The 24,826-nt window shown below is 40.1% G+C and overlaps 3 protein-coding genes and 1 long non-coding RNA gene across 7 annotated transcripts; 1 reads left to right on the top strand and 3 right to left on the bottom strand.

Annotated features, from left to right (window-relative positions):
* Window positions 1-3,409: 3,409 nt before the first annotated feature.
* Window positions 3,410-4,810, bottom strand: LOC135352425 (uncharacterized). Its single transcript, XR_010399784.1, has 2 exons — window positions 4,645-4,810; window positions 3,410-4,583 (listed from the first exon to the last, which is right to left on the bottom strand). It is a non-coding gene; the product is annotated as an uncharacterized LOC135352425 (long non-coding RNA).
* A 3,139-nt stretch (window positions 4,811-7,949) lies between these two features.
* Window positions 7,950-12,473, top strand: LOC135339825 (uncharacterized protein K02A2.6-like). The gene has a single exon (XM_064536110.1). The coding sequence runs from the start codon at window positions 11,289-11,291 to the stop codon at window positions 12,162-12,164; it is 876 nt and encodes a 291-aa protein (XP_064392180.1). The 5' UTR covers window positions 7,950-11,288; the 3' UTR covers window positions 12,165-12,473.
* Window positions 12,474-15,092: 2,619 nt separating this feature from the next.
* LOC135339613 (uncharacterized) lies at window positions 15,093-20,452 on the bottom strand. Of its 3 annotated transcripts, XR_010396027.1 has the most exons (12): window positions 19,091-20,452; window positions 18,989-19,034; window positions 18,134-18,503; window positions 17,788-18,072; window positions 17,658-17,728; window positions 17,380-17,605; window positions 17,074-17,307; window positions 16,681-16,861; window positions 16,545-16,619; window positions 16,129-16,276; window positions 15,558-15,698; window positions 15,093-15,443 (listed from the first exon to the last, which is right to left on the bottom strand). XR_010396027.1 is itself a non-coding variant. In XM_064535767.1 (11 exons), the coding sequence occupies exons 3-11, from the start codon at window positions 18,267-18,269 to the stop codon at window positions 15,336-15,338; spliced, it is 1,464 nt and encodes a 487-aa protein (XP_064391837.1). In that variant the 5' UTR covers window positions 18,270-18,503; window positions 18,989-19,034; window positions 19,091-20,452; the 3' UTR covers window positions 15,100-15,335. The 3 variants fall into 3 exon arrangements, 2 of the variants coding, with proteins under 2 accessions (XP_064391848.1, XP_064391837.1); XM_064535767.1 differs by lacking the exon at window positions 15,558-15,698 and having other exon boundaries at window positions 15,100-15,443; XM_064535778.1 differs by lacking the exons at window positions 15,558-15,698; window positions 16,129-16,276 and having other exon boundaries at window positions 15,094-15,443.
* A 60-nt stretch (window positions 20,453-20,512) lies between these two features.
* On the bottom strand, window positions 20,513-24,363 carry LOC135340081 (uncharacterized). 2 transcript variants are annotated; one of them, XR_010396188.1, is made up of 5 exons: window positions 23,983-24,363; window positions 23,680-23,846; window positions 21,420-21,566; window positions 21,151-21,290; window positions 20,513-20,847 (listed from the first exon to the last, which is right to left on the bottom strand). XR_010396188.1 is itself a non-coding variant. In XM_064536381.1 (5 exons), exons 2-5 carry the CDS (start codon window positions 23,795-23,797, stop codon window positions 20,738-20,740), a joined length of 531 nt encoding a protein of 176 aa, XP_064392451.1. In that variant the 5' UTR covers window positions 23,798-23,846; window positions 23,983-24,363; the 3' UTR covers window positions 20,515-20,737. The 2 variants fall into 2 exon arrangements, 1 of the variants encoding a protein (XP_064392451.1); XM_064536381.1 differs by having other exon boundaries at window positions 20,515-20,847; window positions 21,151-21,306.
* Window positions 24,364-24,826: the final 463 nt, after the last annotated feature.

The following is a 24,826-nucleotide window of genomic DNA, read 5'->3' as shown; positions in this document are numbered from 1 at the left end:
TACCAGCACATTGTAGAGCAGTCAAGACAGGTAATGAGCATGCTGACTATAAATATAATTCTTTGTAGTTTTAGCCACGCCCTATAACGCGGAATGCTTCACGCAAAAAATTTCGTAAAAATTTCGTTTCCAATCCCCTTTCTTTTGTATCTCATGGTCAGACATCAAAGTGCGTCAGGTAAAAGGGCATGTAAACGCACAAAACAAAACAAGACTGATTCAAACTAATTACACACCACTAACAGATGGCCATGGGACTATTATCCAGCGAAAACTTAGATAGGCCAAGTCGCTTCCAGTCCGAGCAGTGATAACTTGAAAAAACCACCGAATTTTTCGATTTTGTCAGAATGTACCGATCGCCGTTTTTGAAAAACTACACAGCTAGAGCTAACTGACACAAGCTGAGTACAATCTAGATAGAGTGCAGTACAGAGTGGAGCAATTCCCAGAATCAGGCGACCCTGCAAAGCGGAGCTACACTTGTTTCTTTGTGAGGTTGTAAAGTGCTGAGTCAGCAATATTCTGGCTATAAGCGCTAGTATATAGCGCCTAAAGTTATAAGCGCTATATATTAGCGCTTATAGCTTGGGTGGTTTATTCGGTGGTTTTTTTCAAGTTATCACTGCTCGGATTGGAAGCGACTTGACCTATCTAAGTTTTCGCTGGATAATAGGCCCATGCATGGCCATCTGTTAGTGTGTGTAATTAGTTTGACTCAGTCTTGTTTTGTTTGTGCGTTACACGCCCTTTTACCTGACATACTTTGATGTCTGATGGAGTTTGGCGACTTACTCTAGCTAGCTAGCTAGCTGTTTTAACAGATATTTTCTGAGTATTGTAGCTAACAAAAAGCTAGCGCTTTAGTGCAAGGCTAACTCATATGTTGAATCCGACTAGAAAAACATTTGCAATGTGAAAAATTGCTAGGATTGGCCAGGGGAACCACAAAAAAGCGTGGGAACAAGAAATCAGACGAGAGCATAACTCCAATCCGTTACAACGTCAATCACATGTATACTGGTAGTTTTCCCATGTTTTCCCAGCCAATATGCCACGCAATTTTTACTGGTGGAATATATATTTATTATACATCCATTTTAGAATGTGGGGCACATAATCATGATGATTTGTGATGAATTGATGTTCCTAATACATGCAGTGTTGAGCACAGGTACACACAGTCCATCCATGCGTAGTAACATGCACGGACCGTACTGGTGACTGCATGGAATGATGTGGTGGATGGAAGCTGATAGGTGGATCTGGAACACAGTCTATTATTTAATATACTATGTATTGTACATGTTCATGACGTTGTAACGGATTGGAGTTATGCTCTCGTCTGATTTCTTGTTCCCACGCTTTTTTGTGGTTCCCCTGGCCAATCCTAGCAATTTTTCACATTGCAAATGTTTTTCTAGTCGGATTCCCTTTCTTTTTCAGTACAGTTTACGTATCATGACATGCATAAGTGGAACGTCAAGAGGCAGTACAAGAAGAGAAGACAGGACTAATCAGATATCTTCTCGAATATCTCTGGACTAATAATTATAGTATAAATGAGTAATAATTTATTGCTTGATAATTATGTTGAATTTGCGAATCAGTATTAAATGACAGCCATTTTAAGAGCATGATATCTAGCCAGTGCATATAGCATGCTTGTCAGAGAAAGGGAGCTAGAGCTGAACAGTGTGAAGAAAAGGAACACCTCAGGCTCTGGAAAAGCACTGCTGCACTGATTTTAGGCGCACGGTTTATTAGCCACGCCTATCTATTATTATTGGCCACAACGCAATTGCTGAGTCATTAAAGATGGCGGAATTGTCAAGGTAAGAGAAATAGAGACTGAGAGGTCATCTGCCTCGTGGAAGCAATCGCAAATCTGAAGAAGCGCTTTGTAATCCAGGTTGTAGTCGTTTGGAAACCCTGTGCAGAATGTCCTGGAGATGGCTGTACTTGGAGTAAATGCTGGGCAAGAAACTTACTTACTTACTTACTCACTTACTTACTTACTTACTTACTTAGTCAGTCAGACAAAGAGCGGTGAAACGTTGAAATAGTGCAACCCACTGCCAATCCTATGTAAAACCTACTGGTTTTACTAATAGAAAGTTTGTGCGGACAGATGATGCTATGAAAGATTCTGAAGAGACTGCAACAGCCTTCAATGTGAGTCAAACTAGCCATAACTCGAGAAAGAAGCTTTAGTTTGCTAATCCACGAATCAAAATCCAAGGGAACGTGGCTAGAAGCCTATAGAAGCTGTTAGCTTTCGTCGCATTGCAACCGTTGAGCAGTTACAGCTGGAACAGTCACACACACACACACACACAGTCAGCTTTACCGTATATATCTCTCGTGCGGCTACGCCTCGAGGCATAACAATGAAGACAAAAAAACAAATTTAATGATTTCCGTAATTTAATAATGAGGGAGGGATATGATGGTTAAAATATAACAAACGCCAAAAAATCAATGCATTAATTGTTACCAAAACGATAAATGGTATATATGCACTTGTACTATGGTTGCACCAAAGATCAAAGGCTTCAGTTGTAGTTTATACTACTTATACAACCTGTCTGACCACAGCCATGGTATATGGCAGTTATACCCTAGTGTATACAGCAGTTTTAAGCACCTTTGCAACACATGAACACAAGCATAAAACCACAATGTACTATTGTAGTAAATTGTGGTTACTCAAATGGGAGACATCTGCAGTACTGTCCATTCAGTCCAGTGGTGTACTAAAAGTAGGAACCAGGCCCCTAACACTGCATGCTTGCTTTTTACCCAAGCTCAATTGAATCAAAGATCAAGCTTTTAATTGTACCAAATACACCAATCAATACCAGAGCATGCAATTTTTTTAGGGGACTACCCTAAGACCCCCTTGCAGGCGCACTTTAATATGTGTGCACATGCGTATCAGCTCCCCTTCTAAACTTTTTCCATGCTCTCTAAGTGATAACTCTCTTCCTACACCACTGCTATCACTGCTGTCAATAATTATGTTCACATTTCAAATTGCTAGTTATTTTTTCTGTGTGGTATGAGATAGACCAAGTACACACCTCAGCTCTGGTACACCATTCTCCATATATCACATCTGTGGAGTAGGCCTTATTACCGCAACCCTGTATATAGCTAGATCTATAGTTGTTGTGTTAGTACACTGGCCAATTTTTATTTGGTAAGAAACCACTCAAGGCTAGCCTGCATGTAGTCCATGTTTACATTGTGGGTTTACATTGTGGTTTACCCCATTTGTGTGTGTGTGTGTGTTGCAAAGGTGCTTAAAACTGCTGTAACTGCCATATACCATGGCTGTGGTCAAACTACATGTACAGCTAGAACTGAATACAGTATATCCCACCTTTGCAACAAAATTAACACACTGTTTCAATTAAAACAATGACACACTACTCAATTCAATCAATAATTATTAGCAATATTAGAGTTAGAGAGAATTCAATACAAAACAGACTACTAATGATTTTAGTCAACATAAAAAGAGCCAAGTTCGAGCGATGAATAGTTCCAAAAAGGAGGCAAATTTCAAAGAACTCCGTGATCGTGAATCGAACGATACTGGTTTGTTTGTGTTGCTTTTTTTCAACTTTTAACATTGGTTGTCACAACCTGCTTATTACATTGCTGCATGGGACCAGGAGCAGTAAGAAGGGTCCAGACTGCCAAGTGTTTCTCAGACTAAAGAGACTGCACTGCACTGGGCCAGTACAGTAGGCTTGTGGAATGATATTTTGGGGTACATTTGCACTCTTTGTAGACAAGTAGCACCAGTGTACTTTCTTGAAGTGCCTTCTATAAAGATGCAGAAACACAGCCTTCACAATTGCTTGCTTGAATCAGCCATCGCTTTTAAAAAAAATAGCAAATTCATTGCATAGCTATAGCAACAGTGATGTCAAACAGTAGTTATAAGCATATTCATTGAAGAAGCATGACAGGAAGTAGCTAAACATAGTAGTACAGTTCTAAACATAGTACAAGCCAGTTAAACTATGGCCTCTGGTATATTTGCTTTACACGCTCGAGTAATCAGATGAACCAACTCGGCTGCGCCTTGTGGTTTATCAGATTACTCTCGCGTGTAAATCAAATATACCACTCGAGGCCATTGTTTAACTATAACATGTATGTGTATATATAGTTGATCAGTGTATAACAGTTTATTTACGCAAGAGTTAAGAGCCTTCTCAGAATAGCACTGGCCTTAGGTCTCAGAGCTGGATTGTATTGTATACAGTCATCACATATAGTTTTAACTGCATATGGTTAGTTTCAGGTGCTTTACCTTTAACTGCCACATTAATTTGTCAAAATTGTCAAAAGTGGGAGTTTCCCCCATACTGGGGTACCACCAAAAAGCTCGATGAAAACACACCCATGGCAACAGCATATATATCGCAGCTTTTACCTGACTGGAGGACTTCGGGTGATTGGAAACCCGGTGTACCACCATTTGTTGATGTTCTGGTACTAACCATACCCGTTCAGATACGGGTTAAGCCGAAATCACCCAAGTATACTCGCATTGATCCTTCCTCCACCTGCAATATTAATGATGTTCATATACAAGTTGCAGCTCAGTATAGTGTATATTATACTTACAAGTATGTTAGCTGGTTTTATGTCTCTGTGGACAAGCGGTGGATTCCTTGAGTGGCAGAAAGCAATGGCTTGGATGACTTGCACTGCAATAAGTACTTTCCTCTGAGGTGACATCTAAATATTAAGCAAAACAATAATTATTTTTACACATGGTTATGTGCATGTATGCATGACACATCTACAGTGGTTTGCGGAACAGTTGTCATACTCAGATAGGCAGTAGGCGGTGGCTTTTAAGTGTGTTGTGGTTTTGTGGTTTTGTGGTCTTTTCACACTATAGACCTTTTACTCATGATCAATCATGACAGCAACTTTAAAAGAGTTGTTTCCCATGAACTACATGTATATGTTAAGCTGTACAACCTTTAATTAATCTTCTGAATAATTATGTTGTATATCTTCCCACAAGAAAAGTACTGAAAATTAGTTTAAAATTTAATCAATGCTGCGTGTTTAGTAAATTTGAATTTGTACTATACTCTCTTCAGTGCTGCTCCTGCTGCACCATATTCAGAGGATTATTAAAAGTGATGGGCAGTTTAGCTCTTGACAGCAACTTTAAAAAAGGTCATTCTCATGATGATTCATGAGTAAAAAGGTCTGGTACATCTGTTTACTTGTACATGTACTAGACTCATGAATCATCATGGGAAACTACTTTTCAGTACTTTTCTTGTGGGAAGGTATACACCATATTCATTAAAGGTTGTACAACTCAACATACAGTTCATGGGAAAAAACTCTTTTAAAGTTGCTGTCATGATTGATCATGAGTAAAAGGTCTATAGTGTGAAAAGACCACAAAACCACAACACACTTAAGAGCCGCCTACTGCCTATCTGAGTATGACAACTGTTCTGCACACCACTGTATCAGAGGAGGGAGGACACGATTAACCTTAGCTCTAATTAGCTAATTATCGCGACCTTTTAATTACATTCTTTGAACGATTCATCTTTTCTTTCTTTATAACCTCTACATATTGGACACAAGAGCTAGAGCAAAGTAAGCAAGGTACCCCTATGGCCAAGTTGTCAGGACCTGAAGGTAATAGGACCCCATATAAGAAGCACCTCAAGTACTCCTATCTCTAAGATCCCTGTGAGAAGCACTCTTGATCCCGGAGACAGGATCCCTATGAGGAGCACCCCTGTCTCTAAGATCCCTGTGAGAAGCACCCCAGGCACTCCTGTCTCTGTGATAAAGCTGCAACATGGAATTGTTTAGTTCAGAGTGTCTCCAACATGAAGAACATCAATGACACTAACAGTCTCAGCTTCTAGCACCCCTTTATTTGTATGGTTTGCTCTGTGCCTGCAAGAATTGCCTGTCACTCATACTGCAGTACAGTTCTGTGTGTCCCAATATGTAGAGGTTATAAAGAAAGAAAAGATGAATCGTTCAAATAAAAGGTCGCGATAATTAGCTAATTAGAGCTAAGGTTAATCGTGTCCTCCCTCCTCTGCCACTGTATACCGTATAGCGCGAAATTTTCGAGGGGCGAAATTTTTGCGGATTTCGTTGGTTAGAATTCTACACGAAAATTAAGTCCACAAAAAGTGTTCTTTAATTAGAATTACCTGCTATCATGCAAAGATTTAAAGGCGTGGCTTCCGGTAAGCAGTCATTCCGCGAACATTGTGCAACGAAATGATTTTTAGAGGCCAATCCACGAAATATAAGTGCCTCGAAAATTTCGCGCTATACGGTATACCGTACTTAACCGTCGAACCGCCCATATGTTTTGATAGCTACATTTAGGCTAAACAAGGGGTGGGCGGATATTTGATTATGTGGCTACTGAACCGTGCAAGCGCCCACCTAACTCAATTAACGCCCACCAAACTCAATTAACACTGTCAGTAAATCAACAACACATACAGATAACAGACTTCAAAGTATACATGTATGCAAGATAAAAAGCAATAGCGTAATAATTTATGAGCTCAGTCTTCCTCATCTTGATCTTCAGAGTCTTCATCAGAGAAGGGGATCCCCCATGCTATCTACATCTGAGTCTGAGGGGTCCTGGTTTACTTGGTCTTCCTCAGATGTCAGGGATGTCCTGCTTGATCCACTCCTCCCATTATTGTCTCATGTAGGTCTTGTTTATACATTTGTCCATGGGCTGGATGATCGATGTACAGCCTCCAGGAATGATGAGAAAGAAGACACTCTGCCACAACTGTCAAGAGGAAAAGGGCTGGAAGTACCATGTGCCAGTTCTGGTGTTCAGAGGGAAACAGTGTCATCTTGAACGCTTGATGTCTAGAATAGATCCAACAAACTTGTACAACTATATAGATCTAGCTAAAGTCATTGTTTCTGAGCTAGCACTCTAGACAGTGGCGGATCCAGAGGAGGGTCCATGGGGTCCCTTGACCCCCCCTTTTGAAGTTAACTTTAGAAGGCTTAATTAATGACACCAGCTAGCTATTTATCAGTTTTTGTAGCTATTGTAATTTGTTGTACCTGTTGTTTTGATGTATCAACTGCCAAAGGAGTGTTCAGGTTAGCCTAGGCTAGCTAGTTGTCTGTTCGTGGCAGCTAGCTACAGTGCAACAACCAAAGAGAGTAGATTTTTTTTTTGGTACACATTTTTTACATTTTGTGGCATATCTTCTAAAGTAAAAGTGATATGATCTATTTGAGTGCAGGTACTGAAAGTTTAACTATTGGCGCTTCCATTGGACCACCACCTGTTACATCACATGACATCATCAGTATAAAATGGCTGTCTGAAGATGTGTACTTCCGAAAATATGTTAGGAATAGAAGTAGCTTATTTGTTTGAGTTAAGATCTGAAATTTGTTGTGCATGTACCTGAGTATAATTATTGCTCATCTTTTGAGCTTCAACGGAAGTCTGGGCTACTAGTAAGTTCTGAGAAATACTGCATTTTGTTGTTTTTTGGTGGCAAATATGTTAGGAATACAACTTTTGATTTTATATTAGTTAAGGTCTGATTTTTGAGCAGCATGTACTACAATAGTGTACTTTTCATCTGTACTAACTTACAGGAGTTAGGCTAGCCTCTTCTTTGCTAGAGCGGCCCATCTTGTCAAAAACAGTGCTTTTTATGACTTTTGGGGCGATTTGGCTACGTAGTAAGCTCAATTGCCACGCCCCTGTGACACGGAATGACTAGCACCAACTGTGTATTTGCAGGTAGACATCACATGACCTTTGGATGTAGCAAATAACAACAAGATGATTTGTGATGTCACAAATCAATGAATATCATTGCATACGTCAGCAAAAGTAGCAAAACGGAGCAAAATCACCGTTTTTGACAAGGGCCGCTCTTAGTTGGGCGGAGCCCGACCGTCCCTGACGGGAGGTCGGGGGACATGCTTATATAGGATTTGTACTTGTGTGTTATGTAATACTGCTTGGAGCATCATGAATATAATCATTTTAAGTGGGTGTTAAACGCAATATGCACCGCACTGCACCACACTGGCTGGCACTGAACAACATGACTTTGCTACTAAATAAATAAAGTACTGAGCAAGAATGGCCCAAGTGCTACAATGTTTTGGATGTGGGGATGAGCTATCAAGGCCTGGTAACAGGAGAGCTCTTGATGGTCCAGCTGGAAAGGAAGTGTTGGACCTGTGGACAATGCTACTGGAGAATGAGGAAGAACAGATGTGTGCTGATGTCGACATTAACAGTATTGTAAATGGCAGTGATAAAAACAGATTGCCCAAAATGTGCAGGAAATGTTTCGGTAGATATAGCAGCTTTCTTGAAGCACAGGTAATAATGAAAATAAAATTTGTAATTAGCTGAAAGAAGTAACTAAGTCTTAGGTCACACTGTCCACATAAACATGACTTAGAACAAGCACAAGCAATTGAAACCGAGATCAACATGTTTGTAATTGTCAATATTTCGGAAAAGACTATCCCTTCTACAATCTGTAGTGTTGAAGTTTGAAGCATATTCTTTAATCTCATTATCAACTTGATGGTAAATTCTTGCCTTCAAAAGGGTTACACGTGATGGTTTACCATCTCGACCTGCTCTACCAGTCTCTTGTACATAGCTACTGATATCGTCTGACAGGCCAACATGAATGATTTACCGAATGTTGGGACAATCAACACCCATACCAAATTCCATAGTAGCTACAACAATGCGAAGATTGCCATCACCCTTAAATAAACGAATGATTTCAGATTTATGGGCTGGATCAGTGACACTTGTAAACATGTCCACGAGGCGAAATTCAGGAAGATCAGGTGCATCATCAGGATTTGTGAATGCAGCTCCAAGGTAATCCTTAAAGAAGAGGTACATGTCACCACACACCAAAAGAACGTCCATATATGATTGTTGTGGGAAACTTGTTTCTCTCGATTACCAATTTCTGGGCCAAGTTTTGGAATGTCTCTGGTATACTTTTGAACAATCCAACAGCATAAATCAAATTTGGGATTACTGGGACTCTCGTAATGACAAATGGGTTTCTTAGGCCAACAATACGAGAAATGAATGAAATGTCACTTCGGGTAGCTGTTGCTGTTAGCGCCATCACATGAACTGATGTTGGAATGAGGCTGCGCACTTCTCTAATTCTCAACAGCATTTGCCTGAAAGTCTCACCCCTGCAATAATATTATTGGTACACATGTTAATAATAAACGATGAGTCAAATACATACCATTTCTTCACACAATGAGCTTCATCGATTATCAAAGCCTTGAGTCTATTAGCATACACATCTCCCCCCAGAAGTCTTCTCCAATGCTTCTTGCTGATGATCATTTCAGGTGTAAAGAATACTAGCTGATACTTTCCGTGGAAGATCGCATCCATTGTAGCTGCATCAGACATCTCGCCCGAGACATATGTGCTAGAGATGCCTTTAGAACAATAGATGGCTACCTATATAATAATAGAATAAAAGCATCCAGCTTAGAATGATCTAGTTATGTGTAAACAGCTCATATGCACATGTACGTATAATTATATGTATGTTCTATCTAGCCTTACATACCTGATCATGAATGATGGCCAGCAGAGGACTGGAGTAACTACTACTACTACAATAGAATGACCTTTCTCCTTCTCCAATATTTTGTCAAATGCTGCAGGCAAACAAGCATAGCAAAGGCTCTTTCCAAATCCAGTAGGCAATACAGCAAAGACATCTCTGTCTCTCAGAAAAGAAGTGACTACTTCCAAGCTGGTTAGCAGCTTCTGTAGCTGTGACAACTTGTGTAACTTTCTCCATTTTGCTCAAGGCAGCTCCGCCCAGCTGCACACCCACCTAGCTAAGTGGGTGTTAACCAACCACTTGCAATACTGCAATCTGATTGGGCTGCACTCCTCAGTGCAGCAGTACAAATCCTATATAAGCGTGTCACCCGGCCACCCGTTGGGAACGGGTGCCGGGCTCCGCCCAGCTAGGCCGCTCTAGCAAAGAAGATACTTGTTTAGCTCCTGTAAGTTAGTGCAAATGAATTTTACACTATTGTAGTACATTTATTTACAAGGTGCTAAGCCGATTGGAACATGCAGGTGCCCGTCTGAAGAAGGAGAAATGCCATTTCATGCTACCATCAGTGGAATATTTGGGTCATCGTATCTCCAAGGATGGTTTACAACCCATGGACGGGAAGATTCGAGCACTTAGAGATGCCCCAGTACCAAGGAATGTGAGTCAGCTGAAATCATTCCTAGGAATGTTGAACTACTACAACAAATTTTTGCCTAACCATTCTCACAATCTGGCCCCCCTGCACAAGTTGTTGCAGAAGAACACACCATGGATCTGGGATCCAGAGCATCAGGAAGCTTTTGACAGTGCTAAAGTGACACTCACATGATAAAGCGCTCGCTCATTTCGATCCAGAGAAGGAATTGATTTTAGCTTGTGACGCCTCACCATATGGCCTTGGAGTTGTCCTGTCACACAAGTTCGAAGATTGTGCGGAGAAGCCCATCGCATACGCCTCCAGGACTTTGGCACCTGCAGAAAAGAGGTATTCTCAACTGGATAAAGAGGGATTAGCCATAATCTTTGGAGTAAAGCGTTTTCATCAATACCTAGTCCGGAGACACTTCCTCATTCAATCAGATCACAAGCCTTTGGAAGATTTGTTTAAAGAAACGAAAGGAGTACCAACCTTGGCCTCTGCTCGGTTGCAGTGGTGAGCTTTGACCTTGGGAGCCTACGACTACACTATCACATACAAGCCTGGACCACAGCATTGCAACGCCAATGTGCTTAGCCGATTGCCGCTACCCAATTCTCCAGGAAATGTCCCCGTTCCACAAGAGACAGTATGGCGATGGAGATGTTGTGTGTCTCGATCCCAGTACAACCTAAACAGCTGAAGAAATGGACAGACAAAGACCTGCTCATGTCTAAAGTACGATACAAGGTACAAACCGGTTGGGAAGATACACAAGACCCTGCCTGGAAGCCATACCAACAACACAACCTGGAACTGAGTATCCAAGATGGATGTTTGTTGAGAGGAAGTTGTGTGATAATACCGCCTCAAGGTCGATCACAGATCACGGAACAGTTACATGAAGGTCATCCAGGAGTATCACGTATGAAAAACTTAGCAAGATCATTTGTGTGGTGGCCAGGTATAGACAATGACTTAGAAGAACGAGTGAAACTATGCGAGAGTTGCCAGAGAACAAGGCACCAACCACCCCCACACCTATACAACCTTGGGATTGGCCGCAACGACCCTGGGTTAGGATTCATGCTGATTACGCCGGTCCGATTGAAGGACACATGCTGTTGATAGTGGTGGACTCACACTCTAAGTGGATAGAGGTAAAGGTGGTAAAGGTGGTAAAGAATGCCACATCCTTGGTAACGATGGAACATTTTCGAACGATGTTTGCCACCCATGGATTGCCAAAGATGTTAGTGACTGATAATGGCACACCATTTGTGAGCAAGGAGATCGAAGTATTCTACAAACAGAATGGTATTCGTCATGTCAGATCTGCACCATACCACCCAGCCACCAATGGCTTAGCAGAGCGTGCAGTACAATCTGTCAAGAGTTTCCTAAAGAAAGAGACGAGAGGATCACTTCAAACTCGAGTGTCCCAGTTCTTGTTGAGACATCGGATAACACCTCACACGGTGACGGGTGTATCTCCTTCGGAGTTGCTGATGGGACATCGAATCCGATCAAGGCTGGATCTGTTACTTCCAAATCTTCCAGCCAAGGTGTTAAAGAAACAAACTGATCAAGTGGCTGGTAGAAACAAAGAGACCAACAGACGAACTTTTAGCATCGGAGACCTAGTGTCTAGTCGAGATCTCCCTAAACGCAAGAGTTGGTTACCAGGTACAGTTATTTCTGTAAGTGGGTCCCAACTGGAAATTCGTCTGACAGATGGACGTCTGTTCCGTAGACATATTGATGATGTTTTGCATAGGAGTGAGCCAGACTTCAGTCGAGATATCGATACGGAGAACTCAGAATGGTTGGGGGTACCTACGGCCATTGACCCACGGAAACAGAGAAGATGGTGATCCTGCACCGCCTCAGGTACCACAACAGCGGCCAGTACTGGCACCCCGTCGGCAGTCGACACGAGACCGTAACCCTCCTGATAGGTACGAACCTGAACCCTGAAATAATTGACTAAAACGGGAGGAATGTAGTAATGGACAGTATTTACTCTTATGTTATTTATGTAGTCATCATTTGTCATCATTTACTCTTATGTTCTTTATGTGATTATCAATTACGCATGCGTATACTTATTCTATGTTGGGGCCCTGCGTGCCCACTGCATGGGGTGATATCCTCGCCCCCGGTTGCAATCAATCAGAGTTTATTGTGCCTACTTGTGACAGTCTAGCATGCGGCCGACTAGCTTATAAATAGGGCTAGTTACTACAGTAAGGTATGTATATACCAAGTTTCGTTGAATGCTCATTTTTTTGTGTTGAGTTCACATGGAATATGTCCCAGTGATAATCAAGTCCTAACCGGTTGCTTTGGTAGCTACAAAACTCTGTCAATTAACCAACTGGGACTGGACGCAAGTAAGCATGCAAGCCGATCTATTAAATTATTATACTGAGAAGCACCAACTTTGGAAGGAAAGCGATCCTAAATTGGCCACATATAGAGCACTGGTGACCATGTCACTGAAGCTTGGGAAAGGTGAAAATGCTCGCAATGTGTGCAATCACGTATTAAATAAATAACAATTATTATTGACAATTTGTACATCTGTTTGTATTGAATTGTACCGCAGTCACTACTCACATGGGTGGGTGGGTATCTGCGGTAAATGCTTCTATTCAGTGGATAGTCCTCAAAACATAACAACCCTATATAACCATAACAAGCAGATAAGCTGGGCTATACACAACACATCAGGGGTGGCAGAATTCCCTTTAGGATAGCACCATTTCCCAAGGAATAATTCCCCCCCATTAACTAAGCTGGGTGTGTTGTCATTTTAACCATAACAACCCTAACCATAACAAGCAGATAAGTACATACAATACAACGTACACCTTAGAAACTGCAGAGACTGTCAATATAACGTACTTCTAGTATAATGCCATAATTAATAAGTAAGGGTGTATAAAAGAGAAGAGGGCATGCAACTCATTATTAGGATAGCATCATTGCCCCAAAATACTAGTCTTCATGCACTCTTATCTCTATTAGACTATGACACAATTCTATTCTATTTTAGATACATGTATTACGCAGCTGTTGCACTCTTTTATACACCATTGGTATAAGTAGGAGAACTCCTTGTATAAGTACACACATGTTAACTGGACACCAAGCCTATAACTACACATAACCAAAACAATACTCTACAAGAAAGTTTATGCTCATGATCGATACACAGGGTAGTTAGACTACATGGGATTGGCACTCACCACACATAGCACACTAGCTTGTGTTTCGAATAAGCTTTCTCTTCGTTTTTTGTGGGGGCAGTTGGTGGAGGTTGTCGGCATACTCTCACAGCTGAGAGCTCGTGACGAGGTCTTTCTCCTGTAAAATGCGTTTTATGTGCAAAGCTTAATTCACTTATCTACAGGAGAAAAGCTTGATCACTTGAGGGGTTAATTAAATGGCAATTTGGGCATACACATTTGCAATAATTATAACAAGCCAAACTCACCACTTAATGATAATTTTTCATTCAGAGGAGTACTGTGGAATCAAGCCATTTTCCCTTTCGCAATTTTGACCGCCTTGCAGGACTGTTGAACCATGCAGAATAGCTCACACTGGTGTATATCCTCTTCTTCAAATAGCTGACGATTTGAAAGCTTTTGCCCCTGTTTATATCTTATTATAACTCATGATCTGAAAAATTCAAACTTGGTATACATGTATATGCAGATGAGTAATAATTGATTGTGACATTCAAATCATAACTTTGGTAAAATTGAGTATACATCTAGAGTTATACTGAGGACTACCAAGGATGCAAGAGGTGCATTGATATAATTATTCCCTTAGTATTTAAACTGGAACACGTATGTTCAACAATGACAAATTAATGTTTATACACAATGTGCACACTAAGAATTTGTCTGGGAGATCTCTCACATGTTGCATCACATTTTTTGATAGGTGGCACGCACATAGATACTACCATTTTGTATTTTAAAAGGGGACTATTATTATATACATGTATATTAGACCACATAACTGTACCTGTATGTATGTTGTATAACAGATGGTACATGTACATGTATTTTAAACTTGTTCCTTCAACAACATTCCTAGTCATGTGCTTTGTACGTAAATACATGATTACAGAAGTATTTAATATTGTTTAGGAACTCACTTTTATTGCCATGCATGCAAACAGTCACGTAGCAGTAAAAGCTAAGTAACATTACCTATAATTATTTTAATGAAGTGATAATTATAAAAATACCCCATGCCTTTGATGGAAGATGGTGATCTTTAATGCATGCATGCAAGGCATTATATTGTACAATGCCCAACAACTTATTACTATAGAGCACTAAAGTGCTAACCCTCGGCTGTTGACATGATCTGACATCTAGATCTATAAAAACCAAAGGAGTATTAAAGAAGCACCAACGTACTTTTAATAGAGACCGCGGTAAAGGATCACTTCAGCTGCAAATATGTAGATCTACCTCGAATAAAGGATGCGTGTAGAGCTAGGCAACGTGAAAGTTTAAGCTTCTTAGCTTAATTCTTAGCTTTTGCTCGCTTTATACGACAACGACGCTTTAACATTGAAATCTGCCACTTTTAACTGGTTGCATGTGTGGAGGCATCCATGCTGTAAACGCAATGCTGTGGCATCCAGGTGAGTAGACTCACATAATTATTACGAACAGACAGACAAACAAACAAACTTACTACTATACCCGTGGCCGCTCACGCGCCTTGGGTAATAAGTATAATTATACTACTATAGTTAAGTCAACAACACCCAAAATTAATTATACTTGAACAGAAGTTCTGGCACCAATTAAAGTTGGTCTATCAGTGAGTATACGTGGCAGGTAAATGATGGAAACATGAAAGAACATTTTTAATGATAATTAACAATCAATGAAATAACAAATCAATGAAATTCAATAATAATTTACACTACATGTGTGATCAAACGGAGCTTTAGTTACGCAAGCTGTCAACTGAGAGTAAATGATTTTATGTTTATTTGGCTTACTTCACAATTATTTTGGACTTTCCTTTTGGCAAGGCATCAAAAACTTCAGAGTACACTTGTTTTGAGAGGTTACTTCAACAGGTCTGGCTACTTCAATGTTCTCGTACTGAGCACACTGTACATAAAGCATGTGTGCATAATTATTATTATAATTATGTGATTAATGTACAATGCACTATAGCTATTATAGCAGTACAACACTAACGGATCACCATAATTGCAGTCATACATAAATTGGCATTCCGTCACAAGTCAAATCTTTGTTTTTTATATAGACACTCGACATCCTTTATAGTAGTTGTGAAACTCGGCAGTGATTCGTAGGAAAGTGAATTAACAATGACACAACAGCAAACAATGGATAGATTCGCTATCATACAGGGAAACAGAGGTACAGATAATCACAATAATTTGTACACAGACAATTATAAGCTTATACACGAAATCAGTAATGTTGTAGTTCCAATTAATGACCCAATTTCCCTGAGCTTTTAATAATGTCAACATTAATGCATGCATGTCTATACTGTATACAAAGCTAAATGCCAACACTACACTACAGTGACAAGCTGCTCTGTGTTCCCATGTACTTAATAATTATACAGCTATCAGTGTCGACAATAATGCTGCTACACGTACATGTACATGTACGTATGTTTGCAATTATAGCTATAGACAAAAAGACTATATACACCTATACAGCATAATAGTTAAAACAAGCCATCTTTAAACCACAACAATAACGACACCCAAAGTTACAGACATAATTATGCATGAACAAAACATACATTGTGGCTCACCGACACTTCATCATTAGTGATCTCTACATTAAGGGATTTCAGATCCTCCGCTTCCTCGTTCTTTTGTGGATGCATGTGTGGTGGTGTTTTAATGAAGTCTTCAGGGTTTGCATACGTATCCACCTGAGCTGATTGGGATGGCTCGCTCCTGTAGACAACACATGATATCAGATAATCTACAGTTGATTACCGTATAGCGGGTAATTTTCGTGGGGTAAAATATTCGTTATTTTCGTAGGCAAGCTGACCTCCACGAAATTTTAACGTAGGCGTGGCTTAGCGGAACGTAGGAATGCAGGCAGGCAACGAGACTAAATGAAATTTTTACTCATGAAAACCACCGTTTTACGAGTTGAACGAATTTTTTCACGAAAATTACCCGCTATATGTGTAGAGTACATGCATGCAATACTCACCTGTTGACATTTATCTTGGCTTTTGATGGCTGCGTATCGACTAGGGACAGTGATGATTCATTTGTGTTTGGACTCCTAAGTATAGAATCAATAATCGATGAAGAAACTCGATCATTTTTACTGGATTAAAACTTACTCTAGATTGGCTCGATATTGAACCTTTTCAGACATGTTGATTGAAGCGAAGCGTTCTCTTCCATACTTCTTCAGAATGTAGAGTGCAATCGCAATACAAACGATTATCAACACGACCACGGTTACAGACACAAAAACACCAACCAAAACAGCACAGTATAGAGGACAGGCAGGTGTGATACCTGAGAAAAAAGTATGGTTTTGTCCATACTGGTTTCAAAGATGAGGGCTTCTCAACTTACATCTACTTAGAACGCATAATAATAACCATCTACAATAACAGTCAATGTAACTCCACAACGCATTAACATCGAAAGGGATTGGGAAAGAAGTAGATATCGATATTGAACAACGAATTTGATCAAGTGTAACAAGAAAGACAATTCTAACTTACGAGGCGAAACAGTTTTTCCATCCACTCTAACACACTCCAATGCCCCCTCACTCCATTGTCCATCAAACATGCACGTCCTGTTGAGGAAGGAGTTTGCTCTGTACCCATCATTGCATCGTAACATTGCAATAGAGTCAGGAGACACGCCACTGTAGTGAATTAGTCCGTTTGATACATTGACCTTTCCAAGTCCATTCAGAAAAGTGGAGTTACCAAGGTCTTCTGGGTTGCATTCTGTGCATGGGGCAAGGAACACAACAGTTATTGCAAGGATAGGATTACTTTCAGCCTATTATTTTAACCTACCAACATAAACTGCAGAAGGTCCAAAGCCAAATATGTTAGAGGCCACCACGCTGACAATGTACATGTAACTGACATTATAAGTAGAGAGTTGAGAATTAGGGATTGTGAGATTACATCTGTTGTTATCACAAATCACTCCAGTGAAGTTTATTGAGAAGTTAGTTCCAACCACCATCACTGTGTAGGATATAGTAGAGTCAAGGTTGGAACCAAGAGGAGATAGAATCTGTTGGAACAAATAATTTGAGATTACTACATATTTCTTCAACTTTACTTACTGCTTGCATGAATTCCACCTCGATTTTATATGCACTAAACACCACCCGTAGTTGTGTTGGTGCAGGTGGTACTACACAAATTACAGCATACATGTATTTACAGAAGCATGCTAAAAATTAGGCTACTTACCCATCAGTACGACATATTCATTCACAGGGGCACTGGTGAACCCACAGTCTTGAGAGACGGTCCTCACCTCAAAGGAACATGTCTGATTATTAACCATCCAACCAGAACAGCTCACACTGGTAGTGTCAGAACTGATATTCATACTCTCACACCCACAATTCTCTCCAGTCACTGTGAACAGGTATCCCTCCAGGTTGCTGGTATCAGAGGGTGGGGTCCAACTAACAGTGAGGGATGAAGTAGAAGTGATGTCCACCATGGCGCGTTGAGGGGGAGAGAGACGGGCTGCATGGGGATAAAATAATGTGAAATCATTCTCGTGGTTGACAATTACTGGACTAATTACCTCCACTTCTTAAGGTATCATTTCCAAAGATAACTGTACCACTCCGAGTACATTCAATAGTCATTCCATTCAGCCCAATAGTTGCTATTAGAGTCAGTATAGAGGTAAAGTTATTTCCACTAACCCCAACACTCATGCCAGACAAGTCGCCGCAAGAACCACGTACTCCATTAGGTTCATATAGAGAATGAGCTAAGTTGATCACAGATGAACTGCTGGGACAGTTGAATGCACTCCCTCGCCATATTGTTGAGCGTTCACCATCATCATCATCGACAGTGCATTCCTAGCTGACAGTCCTGCCCTCTGGTATACAACCCAATCGAGTGGTTCTCTCTACTGGCAGCACCAGTCCCTGCAGAGGCCTGAACTGTGTATAAGAAAACTATCCAAATTAATAACGGATCTACCACCATGATCATTTACTGACATTCTACATCCTAGCTATATTATAGCTACCGTCTGTCTTTTAAAAAATTATAATCAGTGGCGCACAAGAAAAAACTATAATTTCAGTTTGGCGTTTAGCAATAGAACTATTAGCTATTTCTACGAGGCACGAGGTTATCATGCAGTTGTACATAATTATTATTATATAAATTAAAGCCTCAAAACCAGCAAATGATAGGTAAAACCCACAAGTTGTCGGTGCTCAGTTGGAAAACTATTTTGTTGACTTGGCGCTTCTATTAGAGTGGCGTTGTGATTAGAAGAAAGACAGTAGCCCTCATAAAACACCCATGCATCCTATTATAATATAATTATTACGATTTATTATGACAGATTTTTAGGTCCTACATCTAGCGGGCCATAATTATTAAGATCGAGTTGTTATACACCTAGAGATATACTCACCCCTTTGTTCTGAGCCAATATGAACAATAATGACTACAAACAGGACCTGTATATGTGGATATGTTGGATCATACATCAAGAGACTGTCAATGGGCAGCTTACAGTGACTTGCTTTCGGAGTATGTTCATGTTTTTCATGAGAAGTTGGAGTTGTTGGCTATAGTCACTATTTCTAGCCTAGCCTTGTGCTGCTGCAATCATATAGTCTAGTAGAAGAGTCTAGTCTATACTCAGTATGTAGATCTACTGTTATCATACACATGTCAATTATTCATGACTCACTTTATTAAACTGATGCAATGTTTATACAATGTCCTGTACCTCAAGCATATTTTAACAGGTCAAGCTGTGCACAAGACTATATAGAGATCATGTGACACCATTAAATTTTTCGTAGAACACACAGTAACCTAAAATAACAAGATCATGTGTTTTAACTTTTAGCACTCGATGAGCTCATCCTTGGCACACAGATTAGATTCAAACACTTATCTAACATACGTACCTTAAGGTGACATATTTTCACAGGTACTACTGTAGATTTGTTTGCGTTTTTATAGTTTTGTACATTTTGCTGGTATATTTTTTGCGAAATGTCAATCTGGATACATTAAACAAGAGGGCGGCCAATTATTTGCGAGTACTAATTTTTGCGATTTTACTCTCTCGCAGAAATAGCAGAAATTAATACACGCGAAAATGTGTCACCTTAAGGTAGGTGCATGTGTTCTAATTAACTAAATACAAACTCCAGCTATAGTGTGGAGTGTTCTGGTCACGACAACAAGTGCTGTTTGGTAAGCCTCAGTGTGAGTGTCTCTCTATAATAATTATTGTGTCAGTCACAATGGCCACATCAAAGGTTTCCACAAAGCCCACCCAATATTAATAGAGTATTGCAGGAGGAAATATACTACCCAGCAAGTAATATTCACAGCCACGCACCCAAGCCAATAATTATAATTATTATGAAGATACTCGAGCTCACCAAGTGCTGAGTCATCAGTGCATGATGGTGATATACACATGTATATTGAATGATGATTGTCCCCTCCAGAGATACCTTAGACTCTCAAGCCAGCACTTTTTGTACGTCATGCACCAGTGATGGCGCACGAGTCTAGAGAGATCTAGCGTATCACACTCACAGCATGTCCAGACAGTTCTATGTGATGTGTACTGCATGCATAAAGCAGTCAATAGACGTAATACTGACGGTTTATACGGCTAGTAGATTGACCTGTTGATCCATGCAGGCATTGGAGACAAGCTGATCAATTAATGTCAGTACATACTGTGTCACACTCTAATCCAAGGGGACTAATACCTGTATTGGGTGAAAATATGATACTAGAGGATCCACAAACACAACATCATTGGCTATAGTCACTAATAGCTAGCCTTGTGCTGCTGCAATCATATAGTAGAAGAGTCTAGTCTAGAGACCTGCTATAATTATGACCATTGTCATAATTATAGCCGAGTTTGTGGGTAAAGATCATTAACAAAACTCAGCTATAATTATGCTTACACAAATAATGGCAAACATACAGTCAATTTGACACAAAAAATGGTTATTCACTTATAAAATTATAGCTAATGTTCACTTAGCTATATACAATGTTTTTTGATGGACGTGATGATATCTACTTGTCCTTAAATTATCGACAGCTATAACAGTATTATTATGCTATGAATAATTATATAATTACATGTCAGCATAAACATTTATGAAGTTTGTTCTGATGGTTATGAGTAAGCTCGTAGGGACCATCCTTGTATATCCACTGATTCCCACTGATGCGACGAAAGGGTGTGGTTTCCAGGGGACAAACCGGTGATAACAAGGGGACTAATACCTGTATTGGGTGAAAATATGAAACAACGTGGTGATTGAGATCACCGTTATTTTATGTGCTATACATAATGGCTGCATAATTATACTGTATAGCGCGAGTTGTTGGTGAACATTTTCGTACTCAATTAAATATTTTGCATTCGTACGGCTCAACATATAAATTATAAGAGAACCTATTGCGGTAGGTAGATCAATTTCGGATGATGTCTACAATACGATAATACAAAATGCTCACCATGCAATACGAAAATAATTACCCGCTATACGGTATACTTTTACGCAGCATTCTTTTTCTGGTACTTACAGGAAAATATGCCCGTATTGGGTAATATGCACATGAACTGGCTGACTTGAACAGTTGCGTCGGGTCCAGTTCCCTCCCACTCCACAGTCACATTTCCAGAGGCGGGGTCAAACTCGTATTGTTGGTTAGTGAAGTGCTGACTGCACTGAGTATTATCTGTATATACGTTGGAGAGTCTCAGAACAGACAAAATGGAAAATACTGAATTATTATACTACTTTGCACTATACATGCAGTATCCTGCTGCGTTACTGTTAATAATGACGCACCATTTCTGATTGGCCTGTCCTCGAACACTGGGACTATCTGGTTGAGACAGTATGCATCCACAGTAATAGCAAACTGTCGCAGTGTCCTCCTATTGATCGCACTCTGTCCAAACCACACACCCTCGGAAATACCGATGGGTTGAGAATCTGCGTGTTTTTACATGCAGACATAATTATAATAGGGTAATTTGATTAGGAAATCACTATAGAACCTTGGCAGTTACAGTGGTTTGCAGAACAGTTGTCATACTCAGAGTAGCAGTAGGCGGTGAGTCGGTGACTCTCGAGTGTTTTGTGGTTTTGTGGTTCACTAGACCTTTTACTCATGATTAAAAATCAATTCATGGAATGAGTCCTCTTCAAAGTTGCTGTCAAGAGCTGTACTGACCATCACTTTTAATAATTCCTCTGAATAATTATGGTGCAGGCATGTTAGCAGGAGCAGCACTGAAGAGAGTAGTTAAAATTCAAACACACAGCGTTCATTAAATTTGAACTACTCTTCAGTACTTTTCTTGTGGGAAGCTATATACACACCATATTCAGAAGATTAATTAAAGGTGGTACAGCTCAACGCATGCAGTTGATGGAAGAAACTCTTTGCAGTCACATTCATGATTCATGACTCATGAGTAAATGAAAGCACCGCAGGTGCTGATGCCTCGGTGCATGGATATGCCAAAGCTACATAACATAAAGCTACTAATAGCTTATGTTGAGCTCTTATCTTGGTGTAGAGGGATTCTAGACAGGCTAGACAAATTAGCTAGAGACAGGCTCCTATAGCTATAGGCAAACAACAACTAGTTACAGACAAATTGAATTCACAGTGTAGCTTAACCAAATTCTTAGATTGAGAAGAAAAACATCAACTGATAATACAGGGTACAGTGAGGGTAAATCGAAGTTAAATGAAGTGAGGCAAAAAAGTTAAACAAAACCTTAAATACGTGGAGGGGGCCCCAGAGGCTCACACAACAACAAAGGGAGGAAGTGGAGCATTTTAACAATGAGTATGATATCAACATCAACATCAAATCATGGTTAAAGTAGTAGTAAATTATTACATAACATAAGGTGTTAAACTAAAAGTTAATTTAAGTAAGGTACATTGAGCGTGAACAGCTTAATTTTATACACAATAATCAGGGCTGTAGACAGCGGGGCAGTTGCCCCCCCTGGCATTCTCAGATCTGCTAAATTATTGATCTGCACATGCCCAATAAGATGTGGGCAGGCTGAAGCTTTTAGGGAAAATTCTGAGCTCCACTGCGCCTCTGGGAACCTTCCTAGTTCAAGCTACCCTGTTTTAGTTGCTCTAAGTTGGTTCCACAGCAAGTTGGAAGTTGCCATACTCAGAGGATATGAAATAACAGTTGACCTAGTAAAAATTTTCAGCTGTTATTTTGCCACCCCTGCAAACCTAAGCTATCTACGGCCCTGATGACATGATGAAATTTTTTTCAATTTGCTGCATGAAAACTCAAGGAGTGGGTAATAATCGACCATGATTGTTGTTAAAAACGATCGATACCAAAAGTTTAAGTCTAAAATTAATGGCTGCCATCAGCAGAACCTTGCAGCTCTCTTCTCATCTTCTCACTCTTGCAGCTATAATACCTAGCGTTCTAGTGCAGAGCTAACTACTAAGTAGAGTAGCAACACTCGGTAAACAATTTTAGCTACCTGCTCTTCTGAAAAGGCTGCAATGGCTTTCCAAGTAAGCAAAACTAGGCATAATTTAAGAACGAAGCATTATTTTGCAAATCCACAAATTAGAATCCAAGAAAACATGACTAGAAGCCTATAGAAACTCTTACTTGCACTTCATTGATCCTTGAGCAGCTGTAGCAGTCTACACACACACACACACATATATACACAGACACACAAACACACTTAGTCAACCGTATAACTCGCTTGCGCATGCATGCGCACCGAGGCATAATGATCTAGTGAAAAGACCACAAAACCACACAACACTAGAGAGTCACCGCCTACTGCTACTCTGAGTATGACAACTGTTCTGCAAACCACTGTACCTTAAGCATTTAACAGGTCAAGATGTACACAAGGCTATAGAGATCATGTGACAGCATTAAATTTTTCGTACAACACACAGTAACCTATAATAATTATTATAAGCAAGATAATGTGTTTACAAGTGCACTCCGATTTGGCACACAGATACATAGGTGCATTCTAATTAAGTTACTTACTGAAATACAAACTCCAGCTAGTGTGGAGTTGTCCCACTCACATTTTATGTTAAACAGGAACATGCTGTTGCTATTGTCCCCACCTGCATGGACATACAACACTGTACTGGTGACAGTGTTTTGAATACACTGACTGCCATCTCGATCCAGTCCGGTCATGACAACAAGTACTCGAGTGGGTTTGGTCAGCCTCAGTGTGAATGTCTCTCTACAATATTGTGTCAGTCACAATGGCAATCAAAGCTTTCCACGAAGCCCACACGATATTAATACGACTATTGTAGGAGGAAATACTACCTAGCAAGTAATATTCACAGCCACGCACCCATAATGAAGATACTCACCAAGTGCTGAGTCATCAGTGCATGCATGGTGGTGATATTGAGGATGATGATTGTCCCCTCCAGAGATACATTAGACTCTTAAGCCAGCACTTTGTACGTCATGCACCAGTGATGGCGCACGAGTCTAGAGAGATATAGCATGTCATAGCATGTCCAGACAGTTCTATGTGAGGTGTACTGCATAAAGTAGTCAATGATATACATGTGAAGACGTAATAATCTACTGAGTTTATACGGCAAGTAAAACAACCTGCATGTTGATCCAGGAATTGGAGACAAGCTGATCAATTAATGTCAGTACATACTGTGTCACACTTCAATCCGGATAGAGGATCCACAAACACAACATCGGACCACTAGCTGTTAAGGAGAAGAAACAGAATTAATTCATGTGGGTAAAGATCATTAACAAAACAATTATACTTTTAGTGTGTTACCAGGATTTTGGGCATGATTTTGAAAAGTAACTGACAATTTCCTGTAGCATTGCCAGCTATGGAAACTCAGCCATACAACTATAGTAACCTGAATGCAAATTTTAGGGGGGGGGGTTGGAGCCAGAGGGGGATATCCCCCTTCCCCTGCATGTATGACACCCTGACTATAAAATTATTATAGTATAATTATAGTTAAGCCTATACTGCAACGTATTATATACTACAACATAATGTAATACGTGTACATTGAAGCTCCATCACTGACCATCATCATAATTATTGTCCATTAGAGTGACGAGTTATGGAGGGAGTGGCTATACAGTGACTTGGGGTGGACTCCATGCAGCTCTACACTCAACCTTTCTGTAGATCTAGACTCCTATGTACATCCATAGTTGATAATTGCA

Source organism: Halichondria panicea, chromosome 1, assembly GCF_963675165.1.
Source record: "Halichondria panicea chromosome 1, odHalPani1.1, whole genome shotgun sequence".
NCBI classification, from domain to species: domain Eukaryota; kingdom Metazoa; phylum Porifera; class Demospongiae; order Suberitida; family Halichondriidae; genus Halichondria; species Halichondria panicea.
The sequence above is the reverse complement of the archived record's forward strand: the minus strand, read 5'-3'. Positions and strand labels throughout refer to the sequence as shown.